The sequence below is a fragment of the Sipha flava genome, unplaced genomic scaffold, assembly GCF_003268045.1.
Source record: "Sipha flava isolate LNK unplaced genomic scaffold, YSA_version1 287_pilon_pilon, whole genome shotgun sequence".
In the NCBI taxonomy this organism is placed as follows: Eukaryota; Metazoa; Arthropoda; class Insecta; order Hemiptera; family Aphididae; genus Sipha; species Sipha flava.
The window spans coordinates 157,065-174,835 of NW_020272956.1; the positions used below are offsets into that span (position 1 = coordinate 157,065).

General features: G+C 27.7%; 2 protein-coding genes across 3 annotated transcripts in view; one reads left to right on the forward strand and one right to left on the reverse strand.

The window, feature by feature from the left end:
* On the reverse strand, positions 1-5,216 carry LOC112685689 (protein disulfide-isomerase). Its single transcript, XM_025557628.1, has 9 exons — positions 5,021-5,216; positions 2,217-2,414; positions 1,879-2,147; positions 1,582-1,815; positions 1,321-1,521; positions 1,077-1,247; positions 885-1,016; positions 632-727; positions 1-177 (listed from the first exon to the last, which is right to left on the reverse strand). Exons 1-9 carry the CDS (start codon positions 5,193-5,195, stop codon positions 127-129), a joined length of 1,527 nt encoding a protein of 508 aa, XP_025413413.1. The 5' UTR covers positions 5,196-5,216; the 3' UTR covers positions 1-126.
* Positions 5,168-17,771, forward strand: part of LOC112685691 (methyltransferase-like protein 22) — a 14,059-nt gene continuing 1,455 nt past the window's right edge. Inside the window, exons 1-4 of one of the 2 annotated variants that reach the window (XM_025557630.1) lie at positions 5,168-5,249; positions 8,264-8,372; positions 17,271-17,390; positions 17,495-17,683. In XM_025557630.1, the coding sequence (XP_025413415.1) occupies positions 8,282-8,372; positions 17,271-17,390; positions 17,495-17,683 (400 nt within the window). In that variant the 5' untranslated portion in view covers positions 5,168-5,249; positions 8,264-8,281. Of the gene's footprint in view, positions 5,250-5,664; positions 5,949-8,263; positions 8,373-17,270; positions 17,391-17,494; positions 17,684-17,771 lie in introns of those variants that run through there. The other variant, XM_025557629.1, reaches the window with a different exon arrangement.

Consider the following 17,771-nt stretch of genomic DNA (forward strand, 5'->3'; position numbering starts at 1 on the left):
GTTAGATATACATACACTTCTATATATTAGATCAATTTTATCTTTAAATGTGTTGAATTTTTTCACAAATAAAATGAAACATATAAAAAAAATATTAAATAATGAATTTGAAATCACAATTATTATTTACAATTCATCCTTGGGTTTTTCTTGTGGTTCTTCTTCATCTTCCTCAACCTGCAAAATAATATATTCACATTTGACTCATCAATTATGGATAAATATAAAATTATAAAATTAAAATAAATATTTAATACCTAAACATATTCTATACCTATTAGTTCAATAATTTAAAACTATTTTGTCCTGTCCTAACATTTAACTATATATTTTAATCATAACTAGAGATTATTTAAGCTTTTTACTTATTTTTTGTACATGAACATTTTTAAATATCTCATTAATGAGTAACAAGATTCTAAGGCCTATTTTTCATAATATTTTCAATTTATAAGTTATAACTTATGTTCATTAAATTCATCCAAAACAAAAAAGAGTTGCTTAAACAATATATATTATCCTTTTTTTTTATTTTTTTGACAAGGAGGATATCTCATTATTAAATATATGTTTATTGATTAGAGAACTTATAGCTGAAATTGTTTTCAAATTTTCAAAAAATAGTAATTACCGATGATGATGATGAACTGGTTGTTTCTTGATTTCCGCCAGATTCAATAAACTTAATGATTGCTTCTAAAGTTCTGTCTCCATTGTATTCAATGGCCTAAAAATATTAAGTAATTTTATAAAATCTGTAAGCAATTCCTAACTACTTAAAGGTAATACTTCTTGTTTATAATTTAAAGTTTATACATGTATTAAACTTATAAATAAACAATTAGTATTTTAAATTAAAATTACAAAATAATATAAAAACATACTTTTGGATTTTCTCCTTTTGGATAATATGTTAGTGTCGGGAAACTAGAAATTTTGGTATGTTCAAGTTCATTAACTGTAGCATCCATTTTTGCAATCACAATATCATCTTGATTGGCAAAATGTTCTCCAACCTAATAAACATAGATATAAATAATAAATATAGTAATATAAAATTCCAATAAGAAATTTACTTTATCAAAAATTGGTGCAAGCTGTTTACAGTGTCCACACCATGGGGCATAAAATTCTACAAGAACGTTCTTGGATGGATCAAGAGCTACACTATCGAAGTTTTTGGCAGTCAAGGTCCAAACTGGAGTCTTGTTCCAATCTTCGGGTAATTCTTCAGACAGTAAATGTTGCTAGAGAAAAGCAATTTATAAAATAAAATTAAAACAAATATTATATAATAATAAAATGTGATTTTTATCATACCTTCACTTTTCCTTCAACAAAATCTGAAACAAATTTTCTCACATTATCACCAGTTATCTCAGGAGATTCTGGCTTGAATTTAGTCATATCATCTTCAAGTTTGATTGCTCTCATAGAAGGTACTTCATCCTTCTTCATTCCAAAGAATTCCAAAATCCTTTGATGCTCTTCTTCATCAGCATTAATAGTAACAAAGACAATCTAAAAATAAATTAAATATTTGATTTTTATTAATCAAAAACAGTTTATTAGTTAATTTACTTTTCCTCTGAAGTCAATAGCAACAGGTTTGATGTCATCCACAAATTTTTCAAAATGACCTTCTTTCTTAGACAAGAAAAGCAATAAATGACTTTTGATCTGACCACCAAATATTTTCTGAGCAGTTCCTTGGTTAAATTCAATTACGGGAGGCAATGAATGAACAAATATAAATGTCTTGATTTCTTCAAGGTTAGTTATTTCTGAATCATATGGAACTTTCTTTTCATCAAACTAAAATCAAAAAATTAAGATGTATAATATTTGTAGATAATTTTACATTAAACAATTAATTACATTTTTATATAAAACAAATTTTTCCTTATGTTCTAGATTAGGGAATTTAGAATAGTCTGAAACAAGACCAAATGGATGATCATCAACAGAGTCGGCTAATTCTGCAAATAATTTTGCTGCATTCGAGTCTACATTTTCGAAATAACCAATAATAGAAACAACTTTTCCTTCAATAAATGCCGAAACATCTTCTTCTGAATGTAAAGGTACTGCTGCTGGACCAGATTTCTTAAGTACCCATTGAATAATATCATCTTTAGTTCGGCCACCTGTTGACAACATTAAAGAATAAAATTAATACATTGTTATAATATTTATGGTAAATATATTATTTTTACCAGAATAGTCAATTGGTTTTCCATTTTTGAAGAACTTCAAAGTAGGATATCCACGGATACCAAACTTTTCAGCCAACTCGCTTTCAATAGTAGCATCTACCTTGCCTAATTTAATTTTTAATTCACTTTCACTCAAATGTTGAGCTGCATTAGCATATTCTGGTGCCAATTGCTTGCAATGACCACACCATGGTGCATCTATTAAATATACACAAAAAATAAAAATCTTGAAATTTATTTTATTTTTTAAGTTATAGTATTATTAATTATTTAGTTAATTTAGTATTTAATTATTTTAATTAATTAGTAAGTATTTTATAATAAATCATAATACAAATAATAGTTTATTACTTATAAATAATATTTTTTTTTAACTCTATAAATAAGTAATGAACATTTTTTGACACATTAGCTCATAATAATTTAATTATTAAATAATATTCAATCTCTATCAATTACACAAATATTTAAATTATCATGAATATATATAAATACAATGATTTACTAATATAAATGATAATTTTAAGATATAATTAAAACTGTATACGATAAATATGATTATCAATGGTAATATGATTATTACTGTCACATCCAGATCTTTTTTTTAATTATAATATTTTATTTGTTCATAGTTAATATTATTATTTAAATATCTAGTAAACATTTACGAGGGAGTTATGATCCCATAACAACTTTTCAGATACAACTCTGTCAATAAATATATTTGCAAAAAGTTAAATACCCTACTATGTACATTTAAATAAATTAAAAAATGTACCATACTGGTTATTAATAAAGAAAAAAATTACGAACAAAAATATTAAATTTGAATTATGTTTTATAATAAGGGTCAATTTTAGACTTGCATAGTAAACATATATATGCTTTTATATTATTAAATAAATATTATAATAACATTTAATTGCTAATATTAAATAAAGTAAGCAATTTACAGCAATAATCTTATAAAATGTTGTCTATTATTATAATTTATAAACAATTTACACAAATATACATTCTATAGACTAGCAAAAATGATAAAAAAATATAAAATATGTTTAATTATGAATCTGTTATAGATTTAGTTTATTTGCATATTAGAAAATCATTTGTACTTCAAAAAATTATAAAATGCACCAAAACAATTTTTTTATATTTATATATATAAAAAACTAGAATATAAAGAATAAACATAAGACATATTAAAAATATTAATTATGTAGGTATATATTTAGAATTACTAACTACACATAAACCATAAATTAATCTAGTTTTAATGTGAATTATTTGGTATAAATACTGTAAATAATTCCTTTTTGATAATAGCAATAAAATGCATATTAAAAATAAAAACAAACAAATATGTTTATCATTAGCCACTAATTATAATTTAATTAACATTGCTTTTCATGTAAATAATATTAATTTATATAATACCAATAATATTTATTTATTTTATCAAACATAACTTTACAATAGATAGTATACAATAGTATACAATTTATTATAACATTGGTTTATATATAGGTACCATTTACTATTTACAAAGGTAAAAGTTAGTACTTATACGTAAATCATAAGAATGCAATAAGGAATATGTTAATTTAGACAACTGAGTAAGTATAAAATGATTTATAAAACATATTTTTTTCAAAGTACTTTGTTTGAAGCTCTATATTGTAAAAATATTGGGATTATATGTAATTATATGTATATAATATTTTCAGACATTTAGATTTATTAATAAGAAATATAAAAAATTATAATATGCGTAATATAAAAATTATATTATTAAATTAAATAGCAAAATTTGAGTTTGATGGATATTACCAAATTAATTATAAAGGAATATTTTAATTACCCCCACAAATTTAAGATTAGGAACTCTATAAATTGAAAAACTTTTATAGAAACATACAATATATAACACCTTTACTTTCATATATAATTTTCTATTAGCACTCTTATTATGTGCCTCATGTAATTGATTTACTTCATTTTTAAAATGTATTCTCTTATTTCTATATCTTAGATTTTAAAGCTTTGCTTGCATATTAAATATATTACAAAATAGAGGGATGGAAAGATGATTGTGAGAAGTTTTTAGATTTTGGACAGTCCTATTCTCTTTTTAAACCAACTATAAGAAAATTAATAGCAATATTTTACACTAAATATAAGTACCTATTTGTACCATATTATTCTCTTTATGCAATCATAGCACATAAATTATAATTAAATAATATAATTATAATTATATAATAATATTTATAATATTTATAGTTATAAAATTGAAATTTAGAGTAAAAAATAATTCATAGACATTTATAATTGGTAAAAGAAATCAACTATAGAACACAAAGTTAAGAACGTAATTAGTAACAGAACAGTTTCAAACTGGTTTGAGTAAATAACTAATTTTGCGATATTCCAACAAGAAAAAACAATACCATTTTCACTATAACTGGGCGTACTAATGCAGTATAATTTCACAATTTATAATCAAATGGCCACAGTTACCTGGCTCCCAATAATTTTTTTGAGTAGTACACAACTCGTGAAAACGAAAAACTTACACAAGAAATACTCGCCGCCGCCGCCGCCACCGATTTGAAAATCGTTGGCCACGTCCCCCGTGTTCGGCACACACGGTGGGAAGGGAAGCAGCAACGACGAGTTTTATAACCTTTAAAAATATCAAAAACCAAAACAAACGCGTTCGCCCCGACTACAAGAAAACAACGGCAAGAGAACGGGAAGAGATTAAAATTGAAAACGACGGTGCCATGATGACGTATACTCACAGAACTTGACGAGCAAGTAGCTTGACGACGAGACAATACTGTCGAAGTTGTCTTTGGTCAACACTAGCACGCCCTCGTCTGACTCGACGGCCACCTGTTCACCGGCATCGACACCAGCGTCGGCGATCGTCGACTGCACCAGCAGCAACGCTGCAAAGGCTGCGTGAACGAACATAATGACTTCGTCGGTTGTCTGAACGGGATCCCTGCGTACGAGAACAGAAAAAAGGTCAGATTGTTATTACAACTATTGCTATTGCTATTGCTACGACGGGGTGGAGACGCGCGCGTCCCGACGGCGGCCGTCCGTGCTTACCGCGATTACGTGGTCAATCGCTGGCCGAGATCGGGCTTCGCGGCTGCACAACTAGGGTAGGTAAAACGTGTATAAGTGAACGCTGACGAACGGACTAAACTACCGTAAATCTATTGCTGTTGCTTCCGTTGTCGACGTGTGCCCGGGACGAAGTGACCGCTACTCCGTTGTTCTGCGCTTAAGGATGGTGACTATTGACGGTGAAATGTGCGGTGCGTTTAGCCGCTGATAAAATGATGATGTAAACAAAATACTCGTGCTGGCTCGTGGTGCGCTATCATTGGTCCGCGGTCCGCAGTGTACACGCGCGCACATATATTCGAGCCAATAATTGTCGTGTACGTCTCGCGTATCGTTTTCACTGTTACTCTCTCACTCGCCCTTCGTCCGTCCGTCGAACCATCTTTCTCGGTCCGCGTCTTCCGTCTCGCGCACGGAACTTATACTGAACTTGCACAAGATTACGACTATTTTGTCAATTATTACTATCGATTTTACTGCGAAATTTTTTTATTTTTTTATTTTTGTTCATTTCATTAGATTCGTGTTCGAAATTGGACCGACGACTCGATTGTGGAACATATAACCGTGTTCACAGTACCACATGAATAGGTACATAATATTTACACGTGGCTCAAAACACGGGCGGGTTTAAGGGGGTGGCTAAGGAGACATTATACCCCCCCCTCCCATTGGGACTAAGCTATTTTACAAAGCAAAGTATTATTATATATTAATAATTATAATAAAATATCGTCAATGATCATTGATGAATATGGTACCTATTTTATATAGTTTTTTTTATAAATAAATAGCTCACTTTTGTTGTAAATTATATGTACTTACCTATATTTTAAAATGATTTCAGATTAAAATTGATGCCAATAATGTAACTATTTAAACTTTGTCATTGTTGTGAAAAAAATGATTTACTTATGAGGGACTCAAAAACATATTCTGTAGTTTAAAATTTATATAGATTTAAAAGCCCAACCAACTAAATTCTTAAACCTCCATTAGCCCCTCCATTGGTTAGTGATAAAACCCGCCCCTGGCTCAAAACATGGTTATTTCGAACTATTGACCCCGTTGCTCCTTCTCCCGCGCATACAACCATGACGTGCTCGTCCGAATGCTTGAATGACTTCGAATTTCACTAAATGTGAAATGACCAACGAAACTGTTACCTATCGACTCGAGTCTCATACTTCACGCGCTCGCTTATTTTATAATAATACGAGATTATCGTGAATAGATGGATATGTGAATCCATCGAAAACGCATTTTCATTTATAGGTTTGCTGAATTTGAAACGATAATGATTTTGTTATCATTGCATGCAAAGGAAAAATGTTTAACTTACCCAAAGTTTAGAATATGTTACACTCCCTAGTTCCTTTATAATGTCCGACCGGGCATCGGTATCCAATCCGAACAACGAAACAATGACTGACAAATATTAGGTCTCATTACTTTACTCGTAACTCATAAACATTTACAACAGAATATTTCTGTTTCACGTGTCCTTTATCTCTAACCCTCCTAAATACTCCAATCCATCAACTAAATCGGACTAGGTACACTAAATTTTTTATTATGAATTTTTGTATACTTTAAGATTTCTATAACTATATTATTGATCAAGAACAAAGTCTGTAAGTGACTAAGTGAGTATCAAATTCTTATATTGTAACAATTTGCTTAGGAAAATAAATAAATCCAATATCAAAATAAAAATTTGTTGAAAATCTAATATTTATTTGACAATAAATTTTAAAATTGTATAATAAAGCTATATAATTTGTAAATATTTTGAATTTTAAATAAAGTTTAAAAAAAACTAATACGAAGTTATTTTCATAAAATTATACTGATAAATATTTTATTTATAAGTTAGTAGTATGTTTGCACCTTGTTTGTAGGTAATAAAAGAAATCAATGTGCTACCATAGATATTTTTCAAACGAGAAAATTTACTGATACCTATTAGGTATTTTTATTTTCATCAACATTTAAGGACATTCAATTCGGTAATTCGTAATTCGTGATAACACAGGGGCGTAACTATACTTTTAAGGGGAGGGGGGAGACTCAAATTTTTTCTTAATTCAGGTTCAAAATTTACAAGTCAAATTTTGGTAATATTTAAATCGGGTGAATTCTTAATATTTGTGGTTTTTTTTTAATCTAAAGTCGGATCCACTTAGAATGGACTTGTGTAGTTCTTTTTTTAACACCTCTCTGTGTTTTAAAAGTTACGCTTGTGTTTTATTTGATTTTTCACTAAGTATAGACCCTACAAAAAGTCCAATACAGTATTCATAGACACGCGTAATTTGATTTTATTATAAAATAATCCAAATTAAGAAAAAATGTAATGTGTATCTCATATACTCGTATAATCGATTCCTTAAACATGTATTCAGAGGGGGGCGATCGCCTCCTTCGCCCCCCCCCTAAAATACGCTCCTGGTATAACAACTCGTATATTTTAGATTTTTAATTTCATGAAATACCAATATTTATAATTAATAATCGAGTTATTAAATCGAGTGTCTTTAATTTGTATGATACAATAATAAATAAAAAACATATTATGAGTATATAACATAACATAATATTCACGTGCACTTTATTAATAATACATGTAACAAAAACATATAGCGTACAATAAAAAAATTGGAAGTGTAATAAAGTTGGCTAAGTTAGTTGGCTTATACTTATAACCATAATACGAACCTTGAGAGTTTTTTCTTTTTTTTTTTTATTGGCATTAGTTTGATAAAATCCTGGCTATACTTATTTACTCATTTAAATGTCTAAGTTTAAGCATAAATTAAATTGCAATTTTTGTCATTAGATTTTCTTTTCTTTTTTTTTAGTATTCAAAAAAATATTTTATAATTTTGTATTGAATTTGTAATTAGGTATCTATATTAACCGTTATGGAAACTACTAAGCCAAACACGTACACTATACAATCGGAATTATTGCAAGAAATGAATAAGGAACAAGGACTTGACGATTGCCTTGAAAGTAAGTTATTTTGTTCTTTATTATATAACACGAGGATTAGTAACTAGAATAATTATTTAAATTTATTAATTAATACATGTGTATTAATTTTACAATATGTATACATTTTTAAAAGAGCTTTACACTTTTAAACAAAACGGTTATTTCGTATTTATATACATAATAATTTTTATTATAAATGATTATAATGTCTTTAACGGTTAGATAGATCATCGCAGAATTTCATTAACTTTAATATAACATTTTATTTCGTATGGTTTATTCGAATAAAACATTCCTATTTTTAAGTAAATACATATTGTGTAGGAAAATTTATTATGATAACCAACCTTTTTTATATCCAACTGTTTAAATAAAATTAATTCAATGTACTAGAAATTATACTTGTTACAGTTTTACGTACATTAATTATTTAAAATTTTACTCGTAGGCAATATGTGTTGTAACAAAGGAGGGGGGAGTAGGATGTGTTATATCCCCGGGCCAAAAGTTGAAAGGAGTCATAATTTGTTTATAATTATTATTAACAGTGACGTGCCCAGGAATTTTCAATGGGGGTGGGATTTTATATGTAATAATATATTTTAATTAAATGTCTTGGTAATACTAAAAACGCAAATAAGAGGCTTTATTTTTCAAGCCTTCCAAAATAGTTTCTAGCTTAATATTGTGTACGCTTATGAATTGTTCTAAAATTAAAATTAATTTAAATTATAACACATTAATACTAAGTTGCTCAATTAAAATAACACTATTATATTATTAAGTATATTATATCATGATTATAGACGTGTGCAAAACAGTAGTGCAGGTTCGGCACAATTATTTCTTACAGGAAATGAGTTTAGGTAATGGTAATTTTGTAGCAATATAATAAAAATAAAATTTTACATTTTGTTGAAAATGTTATATTACAATATTAAACGCTAAGTAAATAACAAATAATAATATTAGCCACAAAGAAACAAATAGATATATGGTTATATAGCGATTCCCTGGAACTAACACTTCTTTAGTTTCCAGATTCTTTAGTTTTTTAATGATTTCTTTATAATCAAGTGTCATTCTTGTTCGATACTCATAAAAAGTAAGCTGTTAATATGCTCCTTGATTCAAACTATCCCGAAGTTTAGACTTTATAGTATTTAGTTTAGAATAAGTTCTCTTACATAAACGACTTGTGACAGTATTGTACTAAATTATTCTATCGTTTTATAGAAATTAATAAAAATATTGGCTCAGCCAGATTAACATAGCCATTAAAGCCACTTAATAATAGTTACCGTTGATAAATTTCTAGGCAATTCTATGTTAGGAATATTTTTTAAGAGTCTGATTTCAGTTTTTAATTCATCAATACTCGCATAATAATCTTTATCGAAACTAATACCAAATGTTTTTGACATACAAGCATGATCATTATCAGTGAATGTAAGATTTATTAAATTTCCAACTGTAGAAATGATATCAAAAGTTTCTCGATTAAAACGTGAATTTAAGGCCTTCTACACACGGAGCTACTCATTTGAAACTAAATACTGACGCAAATCACTAACTAGCCCCGTAGAGTCACTACCAATGTTATTCAATGGAACACAACAGACGGCGCTACTAGTTTCTAACCAGTTACTAACGCGTTAGTGATAAGTTCCGAGTGATTCAACTGTCGAGTCACTTTTGAGTTTTCTCACTTTAATATTTTAGTGCTCAACGAAGCTTTTTCTGTTTTACCTATTGTAAAAATTTGTTATTTGTGTAAAAATGAACGAACAAAAAATCGGTGATGAAAATTTTTTTCGAGGTATGGATGAACCCAAAACCTTCTATTTTTTTGATTTCTTCTGTAATAGCAGTATGCTGTTATTACTTCTTCATCACTAGAATCACTGTCAACATCCATGGTGTAGCAAAAAGATGACGAAAAACGTCCTTCATCCATAGTCACTCAGAACAAACTACAACAAACTACTCGATCACGAGTAGGTATGTTATGAGTAGCCTCGTGTATGGGTCTGAGTCACTAATGTGTTAGTAACCGATTAGTAATTTCAATCACAAAACAGTTTAGTTTTTTTTAAATAGCTCCGTGTGTAGAAGGCCTAAACCATTTAAAATTTTATCTACTATTACAAAATAACAAGAATACTTAATTTCTTCTTTTTTAGATTTTGTAATATGTTGTGTATCTTTATTAAGATCAACCATACATCTAACCATACATGAAATTGCCCGTTTCCTAACTTTAAAAATCTTCATATTCAATTCAACATAAACTTTGCTAAAATATCAATTCGAAATCATTGTCTTTGGATCTAAATTCAGAAAGGGTATTTTTCAATTATGCTATCAAATCAACTGCAAGTTTTTCCTAATCTGAACCTTATTTATTGCGATGTCTTAATATTTAAGTGTAAATTTTCTAATCCAGCAGTTAGTTTGGGTAGACGCCACGTTCATCCTAATTGATGTCCAAAATAATTTTTATGTGAATTTCAATTTACGTCGATTTAAAAACGAATTTTACGATTTATAATATCAAAACTATTTTCATAATTAAAGATTATATGGTGGTTTTGATAAGGGACAACGTCGTCATTTCTGGAAAAATATAAATAGCAATGTCTGTGAATTTGGTGTACTATACTTTATACATTGTACGGTTTGTTATTAATATTGGCGATCGACGATATCTGCATTTCACAAAAAATTAATGCCCGCACCACGACTAATCTTCGGCCGTGGTCTGCAATAAAGAATAAAAATAGATAAAAACAAAAACCAAATATATGATTATATCATTCGATTCGTGATACTGCTTGATCGCCTACAATTATGTTAATTTTTATTTTATTTTTATTTTCTATTGTAACATTTAGGATGTTGGTATTGCTATCAAAATATATTATATTCGGAATTAAAATATTTGTTTAACTGAAATGTGGTATTCAAAATATATGTAAGGTTGTCGGAGGGTAGAGGTGAGGGACGAAGTCCCCTACGGTTTTGTGCTAAATAAATGCGCACGTGGAACGCAGTTTTCGAATCGTCGGACTGAGCTCCTCAACTTAATTTTCCCCAATTCGAGCACTGAACGTATCAATTATTAATCGTTATTTAAAACAACGAGCGTATATATTTTTATAATACTCCGTCAACTCAAATGTAATTCACTAATACGTATAAAAACAATATCAAATTCCCGATAACAAAATATAATTTTTAATTTTAAATAATTCCTATTCCACTTATTTCTCGGTCAGATTTATTATATTAAATGTACACTATCTTGTTTTGAGTTTCCTCCTATATAAATACATACCATGTGTAATATGCTTTATAGAACACGAAAAATAAAATATAATTCTAAATATTTCTTGGAGCTCCACGAGAAAATGCTGCACGGCTAAAAAAGTTTGGGAATCGCTGGCCTATACAAAATTGAGTTATCGATATGGCAACATAGATAATAAAGAAAAGGATAAGACCGTGGTTTTACCAATGAAATAACAGAATATTTTGTGGGACATATATTATCATTCACTGATATTATACAACAAATTTCATAGTATAAAAAAAAAATTAAAAAATAAAAGTATAATTTTTATAGTAATATTTAGGAAAACGAGATTCAAGGAATTAAATATTAATATTGATTACAGATACGGCACAGGCGGTAGCCTATTCTTGCACACATTTATGACCATTATATATATTTATAGTATGTATCAGGGGCGGTTCCAGAGCCTTGGTTAAGGAGGGCCAAATTATAATTTTAAAAAATGTTATAACAAAAAGAAAACAACCTTTTTTACAACACTAATTCAAGTCGTCTATTTTTAAAATTGGAAAAAATATTATTAATATGATCTATTTGATCTAGAATATTTACTTTATGATATACATTAATTAGACATAATGCTGATAGTATATCTACAGTCATCATTGAACGAAGCTAGGTTTTTAGTCTCCGAAGTGTGGAGAAACTCCTTTCAACTGTCATACCTCTATGGCTCTATCTATATACTTGTGCGTGTCTTATGATAGTACATATTATAATATGCATTTTTTGTTAACAATATACTTTTTTTTATAAATATGGTAAGAGCTTGGGAGAGGGACACGGCCCCTTGGCCCCACCCCCTGGAGCCACCCCTGGTCTATATAATGAATATTTATTGTAGGCCATAAGTAATACTTATTTGCTAATAACTAATAAAAATAAATTACTCTAAAGTCAGATGTATGCATAGGCGCCATGTACATGAGTGCCCGGGGGCTAGGCATCTATTAAAATTATAATGGAGGGGCTGGTCATCCATTAGAATATTGGATATTTATAACGCGTATTTATAATCTCTTAACACTGTGTGATAATTATGCAGTATTAATAGAATTTTCTGATAATATTTCAAAGGAAAAAATGAAAATGGAGCAAAAGCCAATGGTTACAACAAACATTTACTTAATTTAGATTCTTTGTTTTATACGAAAGTAATGATTTTTATTTTAGAAAAATATATTACTTTAAATGTAGATAAAATAAAACTAATAGATGACATAGAAAAATTGTCAAAAGAAACGACAAGATTTTTCATATGATATAATATATATTATTAAATGTATTTATTTTATACATGCATAGTTTTTTTTTTTTTTATAAAAGTTGAATACTTAACGGTAAATTTAGATTAAGAGAATTTTTAACTTCATTATTATAGTATAGAATCTATATGTATTACATTTTAATGACCATTTTACATATTTAAGATATATTTAATTTCAATATACGAGTAATAAATAAATGTTGTAGTATGGGGAGTTAGATTAGGTTAATCCTGCCTGGGCCCTTTAGAGCCAGGCCGACACTGATTATAACAAATAATGACGAAAACTTTATGTTTTTAAATTACTTTAAAAAATCGATAGTAGGATTTTCGACGAAAATTAATTTAGATGTTTTATGTGAGGTCAAAAAAACATATATTGACGGGACGTTTAAGAGCTGTCCTAAATACTTCACCCAGATTTTTACGATTCATGGTTACTTTAAAGATATATATGTTCCTCTTGTATTTTTGCTGTTGCCCACGAAAGATTCGAATATTTATGTTAAAGCATTTCAACATGTTATTTACTATTGTACATCGCTAAGTATGACATTTCACCCTCCAGAAATGTATGTAGATTTTGAAAATGGAATCCATAATGCTATTAAACAAGTCTGGACCGATATTAGAATTAAAGGTCGTCGATTCCATTTGGGCCAAAGCTGGTGCGAACAATTCAGAAGTTGGGTTTGTCTTCGAAATACAAGTCTGATTCTGATAAAGGTAGATCTTAAGTATTTTTTCGGTTTGCCATTTTTAAACGAAAACGAGGTAGTGGAATGTTTCACGGAAGATTTAATGGCAATAAAACCATGTAATGACGAAAAAATTGACAAGTTTACAGATTACATTTTAAATAATTACGTTTACGATGATGTTGCACAGTTTCCCCTGAAAATTTGGAGTGATTTTTCAGCAAGCACTAATCGGACCACTAACAGTTGTGAAAGTTTTCACTCAAAATTAAATGGATTTTTTCAATTAGGACATCCAAATATTTTTATTCTTGTTGACACTCTTCTGGGTATACAGTCAGATATATACGTTAAATTACAAAGCAAAGCAACGAAAAAATGTAAAATTACATTAGAAAAGGAACAATTTTTACGGGAACATATAAAAAAATACAGTAGTAAACAAATTTGCAGATTTGAGTTTTTAAAATCTGTATCTTTTAAATTTTTACCAGCAACTATTTAAATTTATTTTTATATTTATATTTAACTTTAATTTTAAATTAATTAACTTTTTGTTTTTTATAGTAACTCATACTAACTTATACTGACTTGTGTTTTATAACGATCAAAAAAAAGTCAACCTCCACGTGGTGTCTCCTGGGTAACGCTAATAGATTGAAGGGACTCAACTCCGATAACCCAAAAATGTACGCGGGACTCAATTTAATATTACCGATTTAAATCGGATAATTCGCTTGGAGGTATTTTAACAGAGTTTAATTAACTTCTAAAATTTATTTTGACGGTTCCAGTATCGTCTTGTACTGCGGAAAAATCTTTTTCAGCACTATGAAGATTAAAACATCTTTAAGGCCTACAATAACACAAAATCGTTTTAACGATATTGCTTTATTGCATGTCCATCGTAATGAAGATATAGATATTGATCAAATAGCTAACTCATTTATAAATTCAACTAATATACGTTGAAATACATTTTTTATGTAAACAGTCAAATTAAATTAATTTTTTGTTTTACTTAGTATTATAAATAAGCTATCAATTTGGTATACATTTATTTTGTTCTATGATTATTAATTAATTTAGTGTACAATATGGTTTATATTATTATATTGTATTATTTAATATTTATATAGATTAATAAAAATTTAAATACTTTTAGTTAAGCAGTAAAATCATGACACCAATATGCGCAATTTGGAGAGCCAAAATTAAAATTATAGAAGATTAAATTGTAACTAGCCCCCAAGGCAGTTTCATGAATTTAAATTTTAGGGGGACATAGTTATTGATAAGGGGCTAAGCCCCATCCTCCAAATTGTGCATTTATACTTATGATACAAAGGCCAGGCAAGCACACTTTAAGTTTTTTAAAACCTGGCGCCTATGTATGTATGTGATGTATATACTTTACTCTTGATACATATCTATTTTTGTTTAAGAATCGATGGAATGAAAAATATGTATCGTACAGTTAGACTTTACGAATACAAAATCCATACACGGGTAAACAAGTATAAAATTTATATTAGTCTATTTTTATTTTTTGTCATTATTTAAAAAAAAAAATATACCTGTATAAAATATATTAATTTTAACTTTTAACTTCAGTCAATAATATGTGTCTGCAGGTTGGATTGGTATTAATATAATAAATACATTGTTTTTCGCTCTTGAAAATTACTATTAAACGAATAAATTTACTAAAACATATTTAATCAATTCTAATTATTACTTATTAAAAAACATAATTCATAAGTAACTCCAATAACGACCTAAGTAATTTCCAACTAATTGCTAACTGCTAACTAACCTGCAAGTACTTTGCAGTATCGACTTTGAAAAAAAATAAAATAATTTTATTTTGAAAAATTTTCCCTAAAAAGTATAGTTTTAATTGTAATAAATTGTGATTCCTTAATAAAACACGAACTTTGCTACAAAGCAAATCAAATTAGATACATAGATATGGGAATAGTTATTTTCGTGTCTATGATAACCACAGAAATATAAAAATTGTAAAATGTAAAACACTTTAAATTTTAATATATTATAATTTTAACTTGAAATGTATTCTTATATTTTGTAAGTAATCAGTATACAATTTTAAAGATTAGGTCCTAATATTACACACTCTAAATTTAATTGTAATAGGCAATAGCTAGTAGGAATTATAAAACTAGTAAAAACAACAAAAAATTAACAAAAAAAAAAAAAAAACCTCTACTTTAAATATAATTTCAAGTATGTAAATTTACTCAACTAACAAAACGTGTTACCAGATATGTAAATTTTAACTTTTTTTGCGTATACAAAAAAAAAAGAATACTAATAATTTTGACATTTGGGAATTTTGGTTTAATAAAAATTACAAGATTTCGTTTTATTTTGTATATATAAAAGAATACTTACATTTAACAACATTTAAATAGTGGAATAATGTGCATATGTTATAATTAAATATTAATATTATTCGGAAAAATATGAAAATATTAAGTACATAAAAACAAAATAATAAAAGTATAAAAGATATAATTCAACCGTATTGTTTTAATATAGGTAACTTAATTTTTGTTTTCATTTTCTTTATCGTTTAAATAACTAAGAATATAATTCATAAATATTTCTAAAATAAATGTATATACTTACTTCTAATACATCTATTTCTTCTCCTTCGCCTTTCTTCTAACTATTTAGAGTTGGTCTCCCTTGTCTTGATTTTTACGCACACACAGTGTCGTTGGGCACTCATATCACTCTCAATCGTATTCAACTATCTTTTTTTTGATCTTCCTCTTCCTCTTTTCCCTTCAACGTTCATTTTTATAATAATTCTTACTGCATTTATTTCCTCTCGCCTCATCACATGCCCAAGTCATTAAGTCATACTATATATACTCTATATACATACTCTATATACTCTGTTATATTTCTACTAATTCTCAATCCTTTTCCTTCAAGAGCTAACCTCCATTTATCTAACCTATTATTAACTTCTTCCAGATTTTCTTTTATCAAAACTATATCATTAGCAAATATCATATACAATTGGAAACTCGCCCAGTATGTCTTTCATAACTTTATACATTACCACAGAGAACAAATAAGGGCTTAGAACTGACCCCTGATGCACACTCTTTATTAAATTTTTTTTTTTTTTTTTTTTTAATAATAATCCATTTATTACATAAATATAAAAATTACATAATAAACAAAGAGATTATCTACCTTCTAAAAGCAATGTTTGTGTTGAAGAACATTGATATTTTTGGTGGAAATTAAATTATAATTCCAATTTATAATTAGTGCGAAAAAGATACTAACAATTTTAAAATAATTAATTCAAAAATGAAAATGAAATCTACTAATAAGGATCGGTAAGGTTTAAAATTACTGGTATACACTATACTTAAATGGTTTTTTTCAGTAACAGTGTCTATGTATTACACCTAGTTTATAAAACATTAAGCACTTTAACATTTTTATAATTTAATTTGTATAATTATTACAAATATAAGATATATTCAAAGGAACAATGATGTAGCTATACAAAATATAATAACTTAAAATACAAGTATTGACCATTTTTAAAGGTGTTAGGAGTTTATTTCGATTCAAATGGGAACTTGAACCCTGTTTGAAACAATTATCCGTAGATGAAGATGGAGATTTAATAGTACAAAGAAGTCCATTCTCCAAGAGTATCACAATAGGTAAATTAATTTCATTGTATAATTTATTAACAAACGAATAAATTAAATCCTTTGATCTGAATTATGGATCGTTTAAATATAATTGATTAATAATATAATTATAGAGCATATAAATAGGACTTCATTAAATATGGTTGGTATGCAAGTATGGCGAAGCGCTTTATTAATGGGTGATTTCATACTAGATAACAGACATATTTTTACCAATGACCAAGTTGTATTGGAACTTGGCTCAGGAGTTGGATTGACTGGTATTGTAACAGCCATGTGTTGTAAAGAAGTAATTTTTACAGGTGAGTCAATTTATATAAATTAAAATTATATTATAATTAATAATTTGTACTACTATACAAGTATATAAAATAAGAAAAACATCATTTT